Raw genomic sequence first — 19518 nt, forward strand, 5'->3', positions numbered from 1 at the left:
GCTGCTTAAGTTTTCATTTGGTTTTCATTATTTTTATTTGGTTTCAAAAAAACGTTTCGGCTAACATCAGTGTTGTGTCATATGAAAAAATAGTGTCGAATATAATCCAAAAATTACATATAAAATATTCACACCACACACATAATGTTTACTGCCTACTCCATAGTCAATGTAGATAATTTTAGTGTTAAGAATAATAATTTTAAAAAATATGTGGTCATCTTTTGATAAGTTTATATTAGTTTATTAATTGCAGTAAACATTATGAGGTGTGAATTATATTGTATATGTAATTTTTTGGATTATATTCGACACTATTTTTCTCATATGACACAACACTGATGAAGGCTTCTTAGCCGAAACGTTTTTTTAAACCAAATAAAAATAATGAAAACCCAAATGAAAACTTAAATCAGCGTTTTTCCCGAACCTAAAAATCCCAAGAAAATCAAAAATTTTAGAATAATTTTACTTATAAAATGCCAGCAATCTTCATTTCATAGCCATCGCTGACGCCTTTTTTTAGATAATATTGTATTATTTGTAAATATAATTTTTCGAACATTGATACTTGCAAAATATACATATAAATTTTGTGAATGCAAATAATAATACATCACTATTAGTAGAAACTGAATGTTTTTTGTTAAATTAGATCGATTTTCAAACCCCAAAATTTAAAATATATTTACATTTTACCCATTATCTTATGTACCTATACATTATTTGTACATTGTAAAACATTTGCTGCATTTGTATGGTTCATAGTTTATTTGCCAAAGTATTTATTACTATAAATAGGTATATATGTTGTAGTTATTAACTGTATATTATGTATATTTCATGTAAACTATATCATTTTTAAAATACAAACCAAAAATCTGAGGAATAATTATGTTTTCCATGTATTCTACAACATATTTATTAATCCGTTATATCTAACTAGCGTGACGTCATAAATCTCGCCCGGAGGCTGATCTTTTAATAGAAGGCACTGGCTTAACTTTTTCCGTCGTCGGAAGCAAAAAAATACAAAGAATAAAGAAAAAAACTATTTACAATAATATTTAAATTCAACTATTCGAGAACACTACTTTTTTTAAAACAGATACGTCTACAAGAAACCCTTGACGTTCTGTTAACAGAACGTAAAAAAGTAAAGTGTTCTCGAATAGTTTAATTTAATTTTTTTTTTTTGAATTTAAATAATATTTTTAAAACAGATACGTCTACAAGAAATCGTTGACGTTCTGTTAACAGTAGATTTCTTGTAGACGTATCTGTTTTAAAAAAAGTAAAGTGTTCTCGAATAGTTGAATTTAAATATTTAAATAGTTGTTTTCTTTATTCTTTGTATTTTTTTGCTTTCGACGACGGAAAGAGATAAACTTTTCGAAACGTTAAGCATTTTTTCTTTGTTAGGCAAAATTTTTATTACTGTAAACATAACTTCTGACAAGCAGTGTCCGTTTAGGTTTAACGCCAGAAGTGTTTACAAAAAATAACTATTTTATTTTGTAGATTTTTCTTGCAGTGCAGTGGCGAAATACCCATAAAGGATTTTTTGGAGAAATAAAGTAAGTAGTCAAAACGCGTTTTTATGGTAATATCATTTCGTTTTCATTCTCTGATAGATGGTTATTATAGTATTAATTTTGATTAATATCACATCTTTTACTGTTTTAACGTGTTAAAGAAGCATGAGCAGTGAGTAAGTAAAAACGGGATTTACCATTTTAGAACAAACAAAAAATGTTATCAAGAATGCATTTTTTCTCAAAAAGGTAACAATAAAAAAGTTTTTCCTCTTGTAAAGGCAATCCGTAGAAAAAACTTTTACTTTTCAAATTTAAAAATGACAAGAATACCAAGCGAATTATTTAGTTATTTGCAGAAATATTAAAACCCACAATAAAATTATAAACATTACCAATTAACAACGCTTTACTAAGAATTTGATGTGTTGAAAGGTTTATTTATACCAGGTGGGGCATCGTCGTTGGAAACATACGAAATCCCATGCAAATTTTGAACTTTCCAAATATTGGCTCGCCTATTAATTTTACAGCTAACTCGTAAATAAAGGTTTTAAAGGTCTGCGTATGAAGAATACACATGCCAAATTTGAACTATTTTGGACAAGCCGATTTTAAGTAATTTATGAAAAACTGCATCTATTTTTAAATTAAAACTGAATAGGTAACAATGCAAAACCAGTAAATGTCAACATGCCTTAAGTTGTCAATCTATTATAAATCATTATCAAATATAATTTGTTGTGCTGTCTGTACTACTACGTTATAGTACCTACGCTGATGTTCCCGAAATGTATTTTTGTAATTTTAAACTGGTTCGGATGAGTCAAATGTATAACGTTTAAAAAATACAATTTGACATTGACAAAATTATTGGATGACAACTTAAGGTGCGTTGGTATTTACCTGGTTTTGCATTGTTATTGTTATCTGTACACTTTTAATTTAAAAATAGATGCATTTTTCTCAAATTACTTAAAATCGGCTTGTCCAAAATTGTTGAAAATTGGCGTATTGTGTATTCACCATACGCAGACCTTTAAAAAACCTATTTACAAATTTACTTTAAAATTAATAGGGCAGCCAATATTTGGACAGTTCAAAAAACGACGATGCACCACCCGGTATATATTAGATATACAGGGTGTGTCTTAAATAAGTGCAAATATTTTCAGGGCTGGTAGATCTCGATAAAAGAAACATATTTTATCTTTATCATTTTTCAGATAAGTCCAAAATAACCTAGTAATTTAAGTGTGACAGTTTAAAAAAAAATTGTTTTTTTTTTGAAAAAATTTTGAAAGCCACCGGATTTTTTCTGTATTTGCATCCCTTTTATTACCGTAACCATGGAGTAAAGCCGTAACTATGGTAATATCAGAGATTAAGAAATATACCGTGGAAAAATTTGCGGTGAACAGGCAGTTCTAAAAAGTTTTCGAAAAATATACAGGAAAATTTAAAAGAAAATGCACGATTTTCAACATCTTTTTTAGCGAAAAAAAACTCATAGACGTGTTCCTGGGGTCGAAATATACCCCTGAAAATATTTGCACTTATTTAAGACTCACCCTGTATATCTAAAAATAGTAACTTTATTTTAAATAAAGTTTAGAGTTAGTTTTTTTTTATAAAATATATGAAAAAGAAGATTAAATATAAACATAACTTTTATCTAGAAACTCATTAATTAAACCCACTACAAAAATGTATTTTTCACTTAGAAAGATACTAAAAAGTTCACAAGTTTGGACCTAATTTTACCAAAATATCCTTAAAATATATAACAAGTAATATTCTTTGAGAATTGGAATTATATTCTAAAAGAGTCGTAATATTGTATGCGATTATATTATATTCTAGCATTTATATTACAAACTATTATACATAATTAATGTTGAGAATAAGAAATTTATAAAGTCACTTCAAGAATTTTATGGTAGGCAAAGTTCACCTACCTTTAAAGCTTATACCTCTATTACCAAAATTATTTTCAGGAAACCCGTTACATTATTAAATTACACATTTACCTCCACAACGACGTCTACCTCTCTCTTTCTAACCATCAATTTAAGTCGTTAAAAAAATGATTATTATCTTTTTCGAATAGTCTTTGAAATAAGTGCTTCACAAAAAATAAACCCATCATTATCTTTGGAATAAGATATAGAATAAGTGGTTAGCAAAAAAAATTAGCATTACTTAACTCTATTTCAATTAAGAGAATGTTGTTTCCACACAACTGCGGTTTAAGATAATGCTAGCAATACTCACGAGAAATGAAAAGTATGAGCATTATTATTATTATTAGCGAATATGACAAGTGGTAGAAATTAATTAAAAAATTATACTTAATATTATATAAATGATAATAACAGGCCTTTACTTTTTATTTATTGAAAGAAAATTAAGGAATCCAGAAACCAAAAAGAGCAACAAACTGCAAATAATTGTAGACAAATTACCATCACAGTACATACCATATATCATACAAACAAGTTAAAATATGACTAGTAACTTAAAATATGAAAAATAATCGTCAACTTATGCCCAGAAGCTATTAAACTAATTCAGCACACTTCAAAATCAGTTTTAATAAATATTTTGAGCTAAAACAGAAAATTCTGGCATTCTACAAACTATCCAACCTGGATATTTTGATGAAAACCCAATTAAGTGAATATAAGTGGTTTTATATTTAAGTATATGAGAAAAATTGATTTTCGTCCCTCTTGTTTAAAACCGTCTATGCGGTTTTTCTATATTGAAAATGCATCTTAATTCAAATATTATGGAGGTATAGTATTTCCGAAGTCAATTGAAAGTACTGAGACTCTTTTTGAGTACTGAGAATTCTTTTGTCCCGACGCGCGACGATGCCGACAAAGACAGTGCCGAAATTAAGTCCCAATCTATTCCAACTGACTTCAGATAAACTATACATACTGGATTAACGCTAATTCTTAGTAATTAATAATTCTAATTTCATTAGGTGTATGTCACATTTAAAACAGCCCTTTAGTTTTATGCGAATTATTAAGCTTAAGCTTAACAGCAGGGGCGGATTGAGGAATTTATTTTAGGGGGGGCCGAAATAAAAAGTAATGTAGAATATGCGTTTTAGGGCGCCATTTTTAACCCAAAAGTTTCATATTTAACACAAAGGACCCATGCCCCCCCCCTCTATATCCGCTACTGCTTAAGAGTCCATTTCACTAGTCCGAAAAAGTAGCAAATTAAGCGTTCGGCATTTAACGTTTTGTGTAAAACTAGGTATTTTTACACAAATGAAGGAAATTAAAGATAAAGAATTATATCCATATTACTATATACTATATCAATATTGTAGCACATTTTTAGACAACTTCTTTAGTTTTAAGATTTTGATGGTCAAACAGTCAAAACATCAATAAAATATTCCTTATATTTGGACTAAATTTTCTCGAAAATAAAGACATAATTTAAAATTCCGTTACAATACGGAAATAGATTGAAGTTTTGTGATTACAGTGATATATAATTTATATGGTTTTGTAACAAATTGCTCGCTATTTTATGGCAAATCTGCAAACCTTAATCAAAGCACGAGTGTTTGGAATTTTGGATATGGCTTAACACGACAGGATCGGGTTAAGCTTTAAGCAGATTTCTGAAATATAATATATTTCCTTCGGCCACACACCCGCTTTACGCGACCCCTGAGAGCGACCCGAACAGTACAGCGTAATAGACTCTTAGTTATTACGCAGATAAATTTTAGTTGGACTACATAAGTTAAATATACCACTTAAGAAAATAATGTGTGGGAAAATATTATACACAATAGAAGAAAATATTCGAAAGCCTTTATATTAAGCCATTATTGTGCTAAGTAGGTACTGAGAAAATCTAACACATCAGCAAAATGTTATTTTCTAACTTAAGTTATAAAAAATTAAGTGAATCCCATTTATAATTAATGACACATACTATCAAACTGACAAATACTTACAGCTCTTCTCGCTGTCTTTGAGATAGAACCATTTTCATGATAATATTCCGAAGCACAGCACTAAAATTAACCTTATATCATTCCAACCTGAAACAAAAAAAAGAAATTAAAAACACAATAACACTAAGTTAAGTTTTGTTATTTTAGGAATATTTTTACTCATCATTTCTACAATAGATATTATTCAAGATAAGTATGATGCAGTCAATTCAAAGGTTTTGATTGTGTGGAAAATTGCAGCCCCGGAACTAGGGGGCAAACCGTGGCACCCGCCCCGGGCGGCAAAATCATAATATAATATGGTTGAAAATAAACAACTTGCTCCACAAAGCGTGCAAATTTATTAAAAGGTTCTTATTGTCCCATTCACAAAATATGCTAACCATTATACCGCGTGATTTCTCTGAAGTGGCAATGGATAGGACATGTGGCAAGACAGGATCCAGACCGATGGCCCCAAAAAGTAATCCTATGGAGACCTAGGGGAACAACAAGAAGTGTGGGCCGACCAAAAAAGAGATGGGTCGATGACGTCAGGGCAGTGGCGGGAAGACAATGGATAAGATTGGCTAGAGATCGCGAAGCATGGAAAAACCTAGAAGAGGCCTATATCCAACACTGGATGGAACCAGGCTGAGAAAGAAGATACCGGGTGCGTCTCAAAAGTGGCTCATAGCTTTCTTATTTTTTGAGTTAAAAAAACGAGATTTGGTATATGTATATAAATTAGCATTGATTGACGTATTCAATTGTTTTCGGTCACTTCTTGTTGGACCGGAAATGACACAACTTTTGATTTTTAAATAGCACGCTCGGGATATTTCTACCTAATTTGATTGAAAATGACACTCTGAGTAGAATGACATATCATATGTCAACTTTTGACATGTTCGCGTATCGCGTATGGTTAATTTGAAATTATAACATGCAGTTCATAATGAAAATTTGACTCGAAATATACCAAGTGTGTGGTATCAAATTATTCGTAAAAAAATGCTTTTTCCAAATATGCTAATGAGCCACCCTTGTTCCATTGGAAAAAATTGAGATATGATTAAAAATACGATTTGGTCATCTTTTAACAGGCCAGGACAAGACACTAAAAACATTAGACGATCAAATATATTTTTCCAAGGCTCCTTGATTAAAAATTAGTGTTTTTAACATAGCCATGGCACTGTAGACTGAAATTTAAAACACGATTTTTTATTAAGCGACAATGTCAAAAGTCGACATATGATATGTCATTCTATTCAGAATGTCATTTTCTATCCAATAAAGAAAAAAAGACCAACGGTGCCATTTAAAAATCAAAAGTTGTAGTCAGTTCTGGTGTAACAGGAAGTGACCAAAAGCAATTGAATACGTCAACCAATCCTAATTTATGTCATATACTAACATACCAAATCTCGTTTTTTTTTATCTGAAAAGATTAAAAAATTATTTATATTTTAAAAGGGCATTTGTAAGTTTTTTTTAAGAAATTTATTTCAAACGCTGAAGGGGCACTACTATCAAGTTTCTGCCTGGTTCAAAAAATTATAGAACCGGGGCTGCAAAATTGCAGGAGGTATTTTTTGGTAAGATATAAGCTGTTCTATATTTCTTCAAAAACTATTTTATTTTGGTTTATATCTGTTACTGTAAATGTCCGAAATGCGGTAAAACCGGGGAGAAGCGCGCTAAACCTAGGAATTACCAATAAAAACACCCTCAAAATAACCACGCTAGCCAACTCGAAATGCGGCAAAACCTAGGATTTACCGTATTTCGGACATTTACAGTGACATATCTACCTATACATTTTAATTTCAATTGTTTCGTTTTTCAGCATGCACATAATAATTGTTTTAGTATCTGTAGTGATAATTTTTTGATCATTTATCGGGCAGTGGGACAAAATAAAGAAAACCTGTTTTGAACGTCAGACCTTTGAACCGTACATGAATAAAAGACGCTCCCCAATTACTGGGTACACATTTTATTTATCTACCCGTTAGTTATTTACCCACTACCCATCACTGTCTGCGACGAACAGCTAGTTCGACGCAACTTTTTACCAGTGAAATCGCCGCTTGGTTTTTGAAGTGGACATCAAAGTAGAGGGTCGGGTCCGGAGTTACATCAAGCTTCATGGATCTACATCCAGCTTCCAGTTTTGCCGGATCTATATCATTCTAACGTTTTATTTTAATTTAACTAAATTTTGTTTTGCATAAAACAATCCTCGTTCAAAAGTTTTGTAGTCCGTTACCTTTTAAGGTACCTTAGAGGTACCTTCTTAAGCTCAAATTTATGACTATGAGGCAAAGCATTACGAACTTTCGTCGAAGTCCATACGTCGCGTACGACGTGTATTGGCTCTGGTACGGGCTCTATGGACCTGACGGCCGGACGCACCGACCGTTTCCAATTTTCCCTGTTCTCTGTCTTTCAAAGGGCTCCCTCCAGGTTGGTATTCATAAGTTTTTCAACCATATCCACCCACCTGGTTGGTGTTCTACCCCGGCGACAGGATGCTGCAGATCTTTCTTGTACTACCAGTCTCTCCATGTGCACGCTCCTGTTGACATGGCCGAAGAAAGGATAATTTTAACCAGTGGAATCGCGGCTTGGTTTTTTAAGTGGCCATCAAAGTAGAGGGTCGGGTCTCGGGTCCGGAGTTACATCAAGCTTCATGGATCTACATCCAGGTTCCAGTTCCGCCGGATCTATATCATTCTAATGTATAATTTTAATTTAACTAAATTTTGTTTTGCATTAAGTAATCCTCGTTCAAAAGTTTTGTAGTCCGTTACAGAAATCTGATGTTTGTGTTTTGCCAAATCCTTATCGCCTGATCTTAGCTGTTCTATTTATTTGGCAGAGTAAAAAAAAATCAAATTTATGACTATGCGGCAAAGCATTACGAAATTTTGTACGTTGCGCGTCTGTTCGGGTTCTAAGGATCTGACGACCAGACGCATAACCCGTTTCCAATGTTCCCTCTTCTCTGTCCTTCAAAGAGCTTCTCTGTCTTCTCCTCAAAGAGGTTCTCCAGGTTGGTATTCATAAGTTTTTCAACCATATCCAACCACCTGGTTGGTGAACTAAGTCTTCCTTGTACTACCAGTCTTTCCATATATGCACGTTCCTGCTGGAAAGTATTTGTGATAACTGAATTTCGTTAACCCTTAACTGGTCCGGCGTCGTCTGACAGACTACGCCAAATAATTAACTCATTCTCATTAGTTACTGGGGCCGCCTACAGGATTGGCGTTCCAGCTAATCCTCCCACTCACGGTCAACAACTGATAGCCATATTTATACTCAAAATGGATTAGTTTTTTAGAAGTTATGGCAGAAGTTACTTAAGCCGTAGTCTCTCAGACGACGCCGGACCGTTTCTGTAAGATTTTGTGTGTGACAAACTTTTGTAAAATATGGCCGGGTCTTCGAAAATATGCGTTTAGGAGACTCTAGTTATGAAGAAACTCTATTAAAATGATATGATGAGGACTGTGACAGTGACAATATGACAATCTGCCAGACAAATCCGTTTGACAATGTCAAATATTCCACGAGAAATACACTTTACAATTGGTAGAATACTTCCAATTCCTGTACAACCAGAAAATGCCTACGGAGATATTCTTATCCTATAGAGTTCTTATCCTAGTTAAAGACAATGTTATGTCCTAGTTAATTATTTTTAATGCCTAGAATGTACGATTCCATTGTGTAAAACATGTTTAGGAAAACAATGAACTTTGCCTCATGCTGTAACTAAAAATTTTTTCTTTACTCCAGTTTTATAACTTATTTTTTTATATATATAGTATTAAAAACTTATTTCTATATTGTAATGACTGTTAGTAATTTGGTTTTATTTTTTAGAGCTTGGTAAAAACCTAATTGATTTTTTTTTCAAATTTATATGTATGTTATTTTATTTTGTACTATATTTTCTTAAAGTTAATATTAATTGAACCCATTTTTGTCTAGATTAGTTCAATAATACGTAATATAATATATAACGAAATAAAAATTTGTTATTTTTTAGTTTTTCTGCGTTTTTTAAACTTTTTAGAAGGCGTAGTCCCACAGACTACGCCGGACCGTTTATGATACATATCTATTACCGGACCAGTTAAGGGTTAAGGGCTGACAGCTGACAGATTAGTGCGATGTGCTGTCCATGGCATACACAACATCGTCCTCCATCACCACATCTCGAAAGTGCGTCTCATCAATGCGTCGTCTGTCTGCTGCTAACAATGTCCATGTCTCCGAAGCATAAAGCATAACCGGCAAGACAAGACTATTTACCAGGTTGATTTTTGTAGATTTTGTTATATGACTGTTCGACCCAAAGGTTCGACCAAACTTTCGTGAGTTGCGTCATAACTTTGCGGGCCAGTTGAATTCTGCGGCGTATTCCCACTTCGCTACTACCATACAAACTTTACACACTGATAAAAGATAGTCGAGACACAATTACAGCCTTCCATCAAAACGGCCGCATAAGGAGTGCTTCATGCTAAGCTGTTTCCAGACTTGAGTATTTTAGCCTAAACGATGAAAACGAACCGAACGCGCAGAGCAGAATTCGCTAAGTATGGACCTGTTTGGTGAGTTTGGTTCGGCTCGGGGACAGGTCCAGATTTAGCGAATTCTGCTCTGCACATTCGGTTCGTTCGGGATAAAATGCTCAAGTTTGGACGCACTTCTAGAAGAAAAATGATCGGGATTTGACAGATAATATTTTCAAGAAATAAAATGGCATCTTTTTGCAAAAAAAACTAAAACCAAATTTAAACGTAGTCCTCGTTTGCTGATTTCTTTGAAGGACCCTGAATAATCATAACATATTCCATAATTTCCTGAATTTACCAATAAAGTAACAACACTAGACACAAATTTCAAATCATACAAAATAATTTCAAATATGGTTACGATTCAGCGGAAGCAAACTTAAAAAACAATAAATACAACTCAGCAGCAGTTACAATTCCCTCTTTATTCCAATACTCTCCAATACTGATTTACTTCACTGCATCGTTATGTTTTCGGTATCCATCAGTACCAGCACTGGAGAGAGATCCGTGGATTCGTATCCATCCGGACCTACAATCTCTACATCAAATGGTTCGCGTCGCATACACATTTGCATTTTACATTTTCCAGTGTTAACGTTATCATTTCTGCAAGAAAAGCAAGAACGGATGAGCACGACGAACAACGGAAATTTTCGATGATCGGACAGTTAAAAATTTGCGACAAACGATAAATTCAACACGCACGAAAAAAATACCAGTGGGGACCATTAAAGTATAATTTTATTTTGTTGTTTAATATTTAAATTAAACTTAATGTTAATTGAACAAACAAGATAAAAAAAATAGGTCCAGTCCGCATTATTTGGGAAAATTGAAAATCTACAGACTTAAATAAACAAAAGCAAAATATACACACTTTGATTCGTTAAGATCATTAGCTCTATAATAGTTTAATTTAATAATAAATAATGAACTAAAATAATTATTACTAATTATAACACTTGCCATAATTATTATTTTTCACAAATTTATTAATTATATGCTTGATTTTATTGAAAATATGCAAAAAATTCTTTGAATTTAATAAGCAATTTCTTGTTTGTGTTAGGCCAACGTAAATTAACACTTATATTTGACTTGGATAAATTAATTAATGCTGCAACGTTACAACCTACAATAAACGTAAGAATATACCTATCCATCCTTTCCAATGACATCAATCCCAAAATTTAAAAAGTAAAGTAGAAATGCTTGAATTATTGCTATCCTTTTTAACAGAAGACTAAAAAAATGAATAGATTTCAAGTTTCCATACTGTCTGAATAAATATAGTTGTATTTCTTTGTTATAGACCTAATAAGTACCACTAACTTGTAGATATGGACCTATGTATGTTTACAATAGTCACTGAACAGATTAACAAAATCAATACACACATTAGTTTTAAGCTTCTTAAAAATATACTTGAAACCTACTAAGTTGTGTCTTTTTAAAGAGATTGAGGTTACGAAGATTACCTATTAATGTTTCCAAGATTTGTTTTATTTATAATACGTATGGTTCTGGGTCTAAAGTCTTCTTAACAACTGTAGATTTATTATATACTTGACTAAAGCTGCCCTTAAGAATGTAACATCTTACTTCAAAACCTAATAAGCCTATTTATATAGCCTTTGAACATCAAAAATAAACATAAACGTGCTGGCAACTGGCCAGAATCTGTAGTTTAAAAACTTTCTCATTTACCCAGTGTATTTTGTTGGTTTAATGACCAAAGAGATAAAAACAAATTAAAGAACCATCAGATTGAAGATCCATTAATAAAATAGATAGTCTAGTAGTTATTTTCTCGAACAAAAAGGTTCTAAGACCTCTCGTTAGTAGGCACACATTTTAATAAGTTGGTTTTAAAACATTCGATCAAATCAATATTATAAACATGTAGGTACGAACTTCTATGTCTACTTATAACTTAATAAATTAGAAATATAATTTTTTTGTGAAAAGGAAAATTATTATTAGGTATAACGTTAAAATAGAGAAAAACACTGTACCATATTTATACAAAAATAACGACGAAAGATCTATTATAATAGAAGTTTCGTAACTTAACTAACATTTTAACATAAACTTATAGCTTGATGTTAAAATATAAATCAATAAGTAAATATGCAAAATTGATTCCACAATCATACATAGGCATTACTTTTGATTTGGTCTATAAGGAAGTTTTATTTGAATATTTCAAATATGTACTACTTTATTATACCTATATCATCATTAGAAACTTATGTGTAATCGCTTAGGTATTTCAAGGGGTTCTCTCCTACAGATGATCGTTTTTTCGTCATTCCAGCAGAACATTCAATTATTTAAACAGAAACTCACCAAGTATCTACTTCTACAGCATAACAATTTCTACGGTATTAAAGAGATTTTTCAAGGTAAACATCAAATCCGACCCAGTTAAGAATTACGACAAAAATTACAGTCGTTTTTTAACTGCTTTTGCGATAAAAATCAATATCGGCCATTTTGCATGAAATAGACAAAGTAATTTCTTCGCAGCCCGTAATGGATATTTCAAACTGTATACGCAATAAATGTCCTTAGAGCATTACTTACAATTACGAAGAAAATTAAAACTATTACTTCACTAATCACAAAGTCTATTACCGTAATTCACTTCACGATGCCCAACGAAACACTTTCGCCAACAAACCACAAAACTACAATAATGAATTTTATGATGATTTTGACAGTTTGTCCAGTTTGACAATTTCGACATCGCGCAATAGCAGAAACGCAGAAACGGACAGTCAGATTGTTGCCAGGTCGGATAAAATTTTACTGAATTTCAGGATTTTTAATATATTTTTGCTCTTTGAAATAAATTAGGTAAAGGTGTGGATCCGGTGGCTGACCTTGAAGCCCATATTTGCTGCATTTGATCATCGATACTACGCAAGCGCACATCGTCGATGTTGCCAAATTACAGTTTATTTTCGAATTATTTGCAGTTGAAAATTTGATTGTGAAATGAAAGTATTATGAATATATAAAATTGTAATAATAACCTATTCCATCCTTCCATTAGGAAAAATATGGTTTATAAATCATATATGCTAAGAAAATCACATAAATTAGGTGTAAGAATAGAGAAATCTTAAGGTAACAGAAAAATTAATGCAATATATGTATAAGCAGAATTAAACAAGGTAACTGTAAATGTTGCTGAAGCTGATTCTACAATTTTAATTACGGAGGCTAAAAGGTCTTTTAAGGCCTCCGTAGTTTTGATGGAATGTTAAAAAAAACCTATTATGAACATGACATGGAGCTACAGCCTACAGCATTTAAAAATCGATAAAAAGAAAAAACTAGGACACATCCCTTTTAATTTCCCGAATTTTTAATAAAGCACTTTTGAAACGTCGCATAATAATCTAGAGCAATTAGATTAATTATAGGAATCTAGAGTTTTATTTCTATTTAATTTTATTGACTATGAAAATACATAATAAGCGTTCACGTTTCACGTGTTGTGCGAAATATTAAAATAATAATATAAATAAAATAGCGTCAGCGATGACTATGAAATGAAGATCGCTGTCATTTTATATGGAAAATGTCCTCAATCGTCATTTCCCAGCCAACTGGACGCCGTTTTTCGATCATACGGTATATATTGACAAAAAAACACTGAAAAGCACATAATATTTGTTTTCTACTGAAAATAATTCCAAAATAACTTGCAATCTGGCAACATCGAAGATATGCGCATGCGTAGTTTCTGTGACTATATGCAGCAAAAACTCGTTTCAAGGCAGCCACCGGATCCACACCATTACCATAAATTATTTGAAAAAGTCTCAAACTCAAATAAATATACCGGTAAAGGTGTGGATCCGGTGGCTGACCTTGAAGCCCATATTTGCTGCTTTTGATCATCGATACTACGCAAGCGCACATAGTCGATGTTGCCAAATTGCAGTTTATTTTCGAATTATTTGCAGTTGAAATTTTTTTTTGCGTGTTAATCAATAATAATACAAATTCTATAATTAATTTTATAATTTCAGATTTATCTTGATATCCAAAATTAAGGTAAGAGGAATAATGAAGATTGTGAAATGAAAGTATTATGAATATATAAAATTGTAATAATAATAACACATATTTATATATTTACATTAGAATTAAAATTTATCATTTACGGATTTTTTCTTAATGGTTTTAAACTTATTAGAATTATTTTATTTCTTTCAAGTTATTTAATTTCTAGTTATTTACAGGCAACAATAGTTTTGATTATATGTATTGATGTTTTGAAGTACTACCTACCATGACGGGTCTTAATATAGAACAATAAACGTCAATCGGAGATAGAGGTAACACTTTACCTATTATATAATGTTACTAATATAATATACTTTGATTATAATTAATGTTTTTATCATAATTTTTTAAAAATATCAAGTTAGTGGATTTTATCGAAGAGTGTGTTGATAAACAGTGGCGGATACAGGGGGAGGGCCCATGGGGCCCGGGCCCCCCTAAAGTCTGTGAATTGTGTAAAATATTAGGCTTTTGTGTTAAAAATGGCGCCCTAAAAACCATATTCTACATTGCTTTTCATTTTGGGCCCCCCCTAAAATAAATTCCTGTATCCGCCCCTTGATAAGACTAAAATAAGCTTTATGTTTTATCTTTTTCTTTTTAGAAAGGAGATGGTTTGTATCGTAGAATACATTACAGTATTTAATATCGTGTACTTTGATATTCTTTTCTTAATTTACTGTAATTTCTTGTTTCCTATAATGCCAAATCTTGACAATATGGTGAAGGTTGAGTTTTGATCTTATTAGTTTTATAAGAATAATAATAATAATAGAAATACAAGACTAATATTAAGACTTAGCTTGTGATTTATATTAAGATCTTTCTTATAATATTTGTTATGTCTTCATCTTAATACTATATTATGCTTGGTCTGGAAAATAAATGTTAAAATATCTTAATTTTGCATATCCTATTCATCCTTCCATTAGGAAAAATATGGTTTATAAATCATATATGCTAAGAAAATCACATAAATTAGGTGTAAGAATAGAGAAATCTTAATGTAGCAAAAAAATTAATGGAATATATGTATAAGCAGAATTAAACAAGGTAACTGTTAATGTTGCTGAAGCTGATTCTACAATTTTAATTACGGAGGCTAAAAGGCCCTTTAAGGGCTCCGTAGTTTTGATGGAATGTTAAAAAAAATCTATTATGAACATGACATGGAGCTACAGCATTTAAAAATTAAAAAAAAAAAAACTTGGACACATCCCTTTTAATTTCCCGAATTTTTTAATAAAGCACTTTTAAACGTAGCATAATAATCTAGATAGGAATCTAGAGTTTTATTTCTATATAATTTTATTGACTATAAAAATACATAATAAGCGTTCACGTGTTGTGCGAAATATTAAAATTATATACCGCGTACTATGATTGAAAAAAAAAAGCGTCAGCAATGACTATGAAATGAAGATCACTGTCATTTTATGAAAATGTCCTCAATCGTCATTTCCCAGCCAACTGGACGCCGTTTTTTCGATCATACTGTATATATTGACAAAAAAACACTGAAAATCACATATTTGTTTTCTACTGAAAATAATTCCAAAATAACTTGCAATCTGGCAACATCGAAGATGTGCGCATGCGTAGTGTCTGTGACTATATGCAGCAAAAACTCGTTTCAAGGTCAGCCACTGGATCCACACCATTACCAAGTTGATTTCTATTTTGTGCCCAAAGACAATAATCTCCCTGAAATCTCCCCATCTCTCAAGACTCCATTTCTATGCTCCAATTCTCGTGCGGGGATAAATATAAAGGTAATGGTGTGGATCCGGTGGCTGACCTTGAAACGAGTTTTTGCTGCATATAGTCACTGACACTACGCATGCGCACATCTTCGATGTTGCCAGATTGCAAGTTATTTTGGAATTATTTTCAGTAGAAAACAAATATGTGATTTTCAGTGTTTTTTTGTCAATATATACAGTATGATCGAAAAATCGGCGTCCAGTTGGCTGGAAAATGACGATTGAGGACATTTCCCATATAGAATGACAGCGATCTTCATTTCATAGTCATCGCTGACGCTATTTTTTCATATACGTATATCATAGTACGCCAGTATATTATTTATATTATTATTTTAATATTTCGCACAACACGTGAAACGTGAACGCTTATTATGTACTTTCATAGTCAATAAAATTAAATAGAGATAAAATTCTAGATTCCTATAATTAATCTAATTGCTCTAGATTATTATGCTATACGTTTAAAAAGTGCTTTATTAAAAATTCGGGAAATTAAAAGGGATGTGTCCAAGTTTTTTCTTTTTTTTAATTTTTAAATGCTGTAGCTCCATGTCATGTTCATAATAGGTTTTTTTTAACATTACATCAAAACTATGGAGGCCTTAAAAGGCCTTTTAGCCTCCGTAATTAAAATTGTAGAATCAGCTTGAGCAACATTTACAGTTAACATGTTTAATTCTGCTTATACATATATTGCATTAATTTTTCTGCTACCTTAAGATTTCTCTATTCTTACACCTAATTTATGTGATTTTCTTAGCATAATATGATTTATAAACCATATTTTTCCTAATGGAAGGATGGGATAGGATATGCAAAATTAAGATATTTTAACATTTATTTTCTAGACAAAGCATAATATAGTATTAAGATTAAGACATAACAAATACCGTATGATCGAATGAAAACGGCGTCCAGTTGGCTTTTGAAATGACGATCGACGATTCCCATATAATTTTACATATAAAATGACAGCGATCTTCATTTCATAGCCATCGCTGACGCCGTTTTTATTCGATCATACGGTATTATAAGAAAGATCTTAATATAAATCACAAACTAATTACAAACTAATCTTAATTTGGTCTTGTATAAACACAGGTATAAAACCAAAGAATATTATAGTTTTATTTATAATTTAAGATATTCTTTGATAAAACTAGATAAAACTAATAAGATCAAAACTCAACCTTCACCATATTGTCAAGATTTAGCATTATAGGAAACAAGAAATTGCAGTAAATTAAGAAAAGAATATCAAAGTACACGATATTAAATACTGTAATGTATTCTACGACACAAACCATCTCCCTTCTAAAGAGAAAAAGATAAAACATAAAGCTTATTTTAGTCTTATCAACACACTCTTCGATAAAATATATGTCTAAAATTGCTCTTAATCCACTAATAACTTGATATTTTTAAGAAATTATGACACAAATATTATAATCAAAGTATATTAGTAACATTATAGGTAAGATGTTACCTCTATCTCTCACTGATGTGTATTGTTCTATGTATATAAGACTCGTCATGGTAGTATTTCAAATCATCAATACATATAATCAAAACTATTGTTGCCTGTAAATAACTAGAAATTAAATAACTTGAAAGAAATAAAATAATTCTAATAAGTTTAAAACCATTAAGGAAAAATCCGTACATGATAATTTTTAATTCTAATGTAAATATATAAATAAATGTTATTATTATTACAATTTTATATATTCATAATACTTTCATTTCACAATCTTCATTATCCTTCTTATCTTAATTTTGGATATCAAGATAAATCTGAAGTTATAAAATGAATTATAGAATTTGTATTATTATTGATTAACACTCAAAAAAAAATTTTTTCAACTGCAAATAATTCGAAAATAAACTGCAATTTGGCAACATCGACGATATGCGCTTGCGTAGTATCGATGATCAAATGCAGCAAATATGGGCTTCAAGGTCAGCCACCAGATCCACACCTTTACCCTGTAATTTTCAGTTATATTCATCACTTACGCCGATACGCCGTTTTTAGGATAGTGTGGCTGCACCCTGAGGGTGCAGCCATGTTTCAGCCAATAGAATTCAGAAATTTTATCTGTCAAAAATTTCAGCCAATAGAATTACTGGAAATCGATTCAAGGTCGTTACGCCGTTACGCCGATACGCCGTTTTTAGGATAGTGTGGCTGCACTCTGACGCCGCGCGCCGTTTTTATTCGATCATACGGTATTTTGTGGTAATATGCTGTGGTAGTATGGAACCTTTCAGAAATTTTTCTTAAATCTGACAACAATCAAAAAAGCGTGAAAAAAGGATTATGGTGATTTTCAGATCTGTGTTTCAGATTTTTATTTTACCAGGCACCAGGCACTACAAGAAAAATAGGACCCAGAGACATAGAGACAGGAAGAATGATCTTGGGTCACAGATAAAATATATACCAAATGGCCCCTTATGTCCTTATGTGTTAAACTTTGAATAAAAAGAAGGAAGGAGCAAATTGTGAACCCGAAATCACTCTTATCACAGAATATATATATTGCGTAGCAATATATTCTGTGCTCTTATTTTGAAATAAATAAGGGTGATTGCAGGAAGCCTCTACGTCCCATGCACTAGCCAACTCGCATACCCATCAACAATGTTGCGTTATTTTATGAACGATTTTAAAAACGGCGGAAAAGCCCCGCCTAGCTATAGCCAATTTTGCAAGAGCTGCTGTGGATCCAATGGGAAGGCCGTCGCTTCGGGAACGAGAGGTCCCAGGATCGTGTCCCAAGTCCCAACCCAAACCAAAACTTTTTTTATTTTTTTACAGCTGTCTTTATATTTTATTTATTTACAGTTGTCGGTAATAGCAATCAAAATACGCAGTAGGCGTGTTTTGTTTGCGTTGGTTGGTCTCTGGGGTAATTTTTTTAGATTGCACGCGAAATACCCGACCGATTATCGTTTATGGGCGTGCAGAACTGCGAAATTAAATGACAACAAACGGCAACGTTGGGTATGCGAGTTGACTAGTGGGACGTAGAGGCTAGTGATTGCAGGATACTTTCATAATTGTTTAGGTTTCACCTCTCCCGTACAGATGTCACTACAAGCTACAAGATTTTATTTGTGCTATTGCCAGACTTTTCATTGAAATATATTTCATATTTTTCTTTCATGACGATATTGACGATTGACGATATTAAATTAAAAATAATGTAATTTACAAACATAAAACGTTGAATTTTATATAAATATTTTAATTATCAGTACATTATTCGGTACCCATTATTTTATTTATTAATTTATCCTTATACGTCAAAAAGCGTTATGGAAATGAAAATATAAAATGACACCAATCCGCGGGAATCACAAGCAAATCGTACATCCGATGTACGGAGGCATGAAACATGAAAATGCAATAAATTTAAAAACTGCTTAATTTTCTAGTCAATCGAAGTCTTCAAATTCAACCAATAAAATTAATATCGTATCGTTGGATAACAGATGCATGAAAATCAAGCTAGACTCGTATTTATAGACTGATCTCGAGACGGAGTCTCGGTCTCGAGATGCGA

General features: G+C 31.8%; 1 protein-coding gene across 4 annotated transcripts in view; it reads right to left on the reverse strand.

Moving 5' to 3' along the window:
* The window catches only part of LOC115874334 (lissencephaly-1 homolog), a 73040-nt gene extending 60197 nt beyond the window's left edge, over positions 1-12843 (reverse strand). Inside the window, exons 1-2 of one of the 4 annotated variants that reach the window (XM_030889447.1) lie at positions 12741-12843; positions 5527-5613 (exon numbers count right to left, since the gene is read on the reverse strand). In XM_030889447.1, the coding sequence (XP_030745307.1) occupies positions 5527-5564 (38 nt within the window). In that variant the 5' untranslated portion in view covers positions 5565-5613; positions 12741-12843. Of the gene's footprint in view, positions 1-5526; positions 5614-12452; positions 12615-12689 lie in introns of those variants that run through there. The other 3 variants (XM_030889446.1, XM_030889448.1, XM_030889449.1) reach the window with 3 other exon arrangements.
* Positions 12844-19518: the final 6675 nt, after the last annotated feature.

Source organism: Sitophilus oryzae, unplaced genomic scaffold (genome assembly GCF_002938485.1).
Source record: "Sitophilus oryzae breed Bouriz unplaced genomic scaffold, Soryzae_2.0 scaffold_1274_pilon_pilon, whole genome shotgun sequence".
NCBI lineage: Eukaryota > Metazoa > Arthropoda > Insecta > Coleoptera > Curculionidae > Sitophilus > Sitophilus oryzae.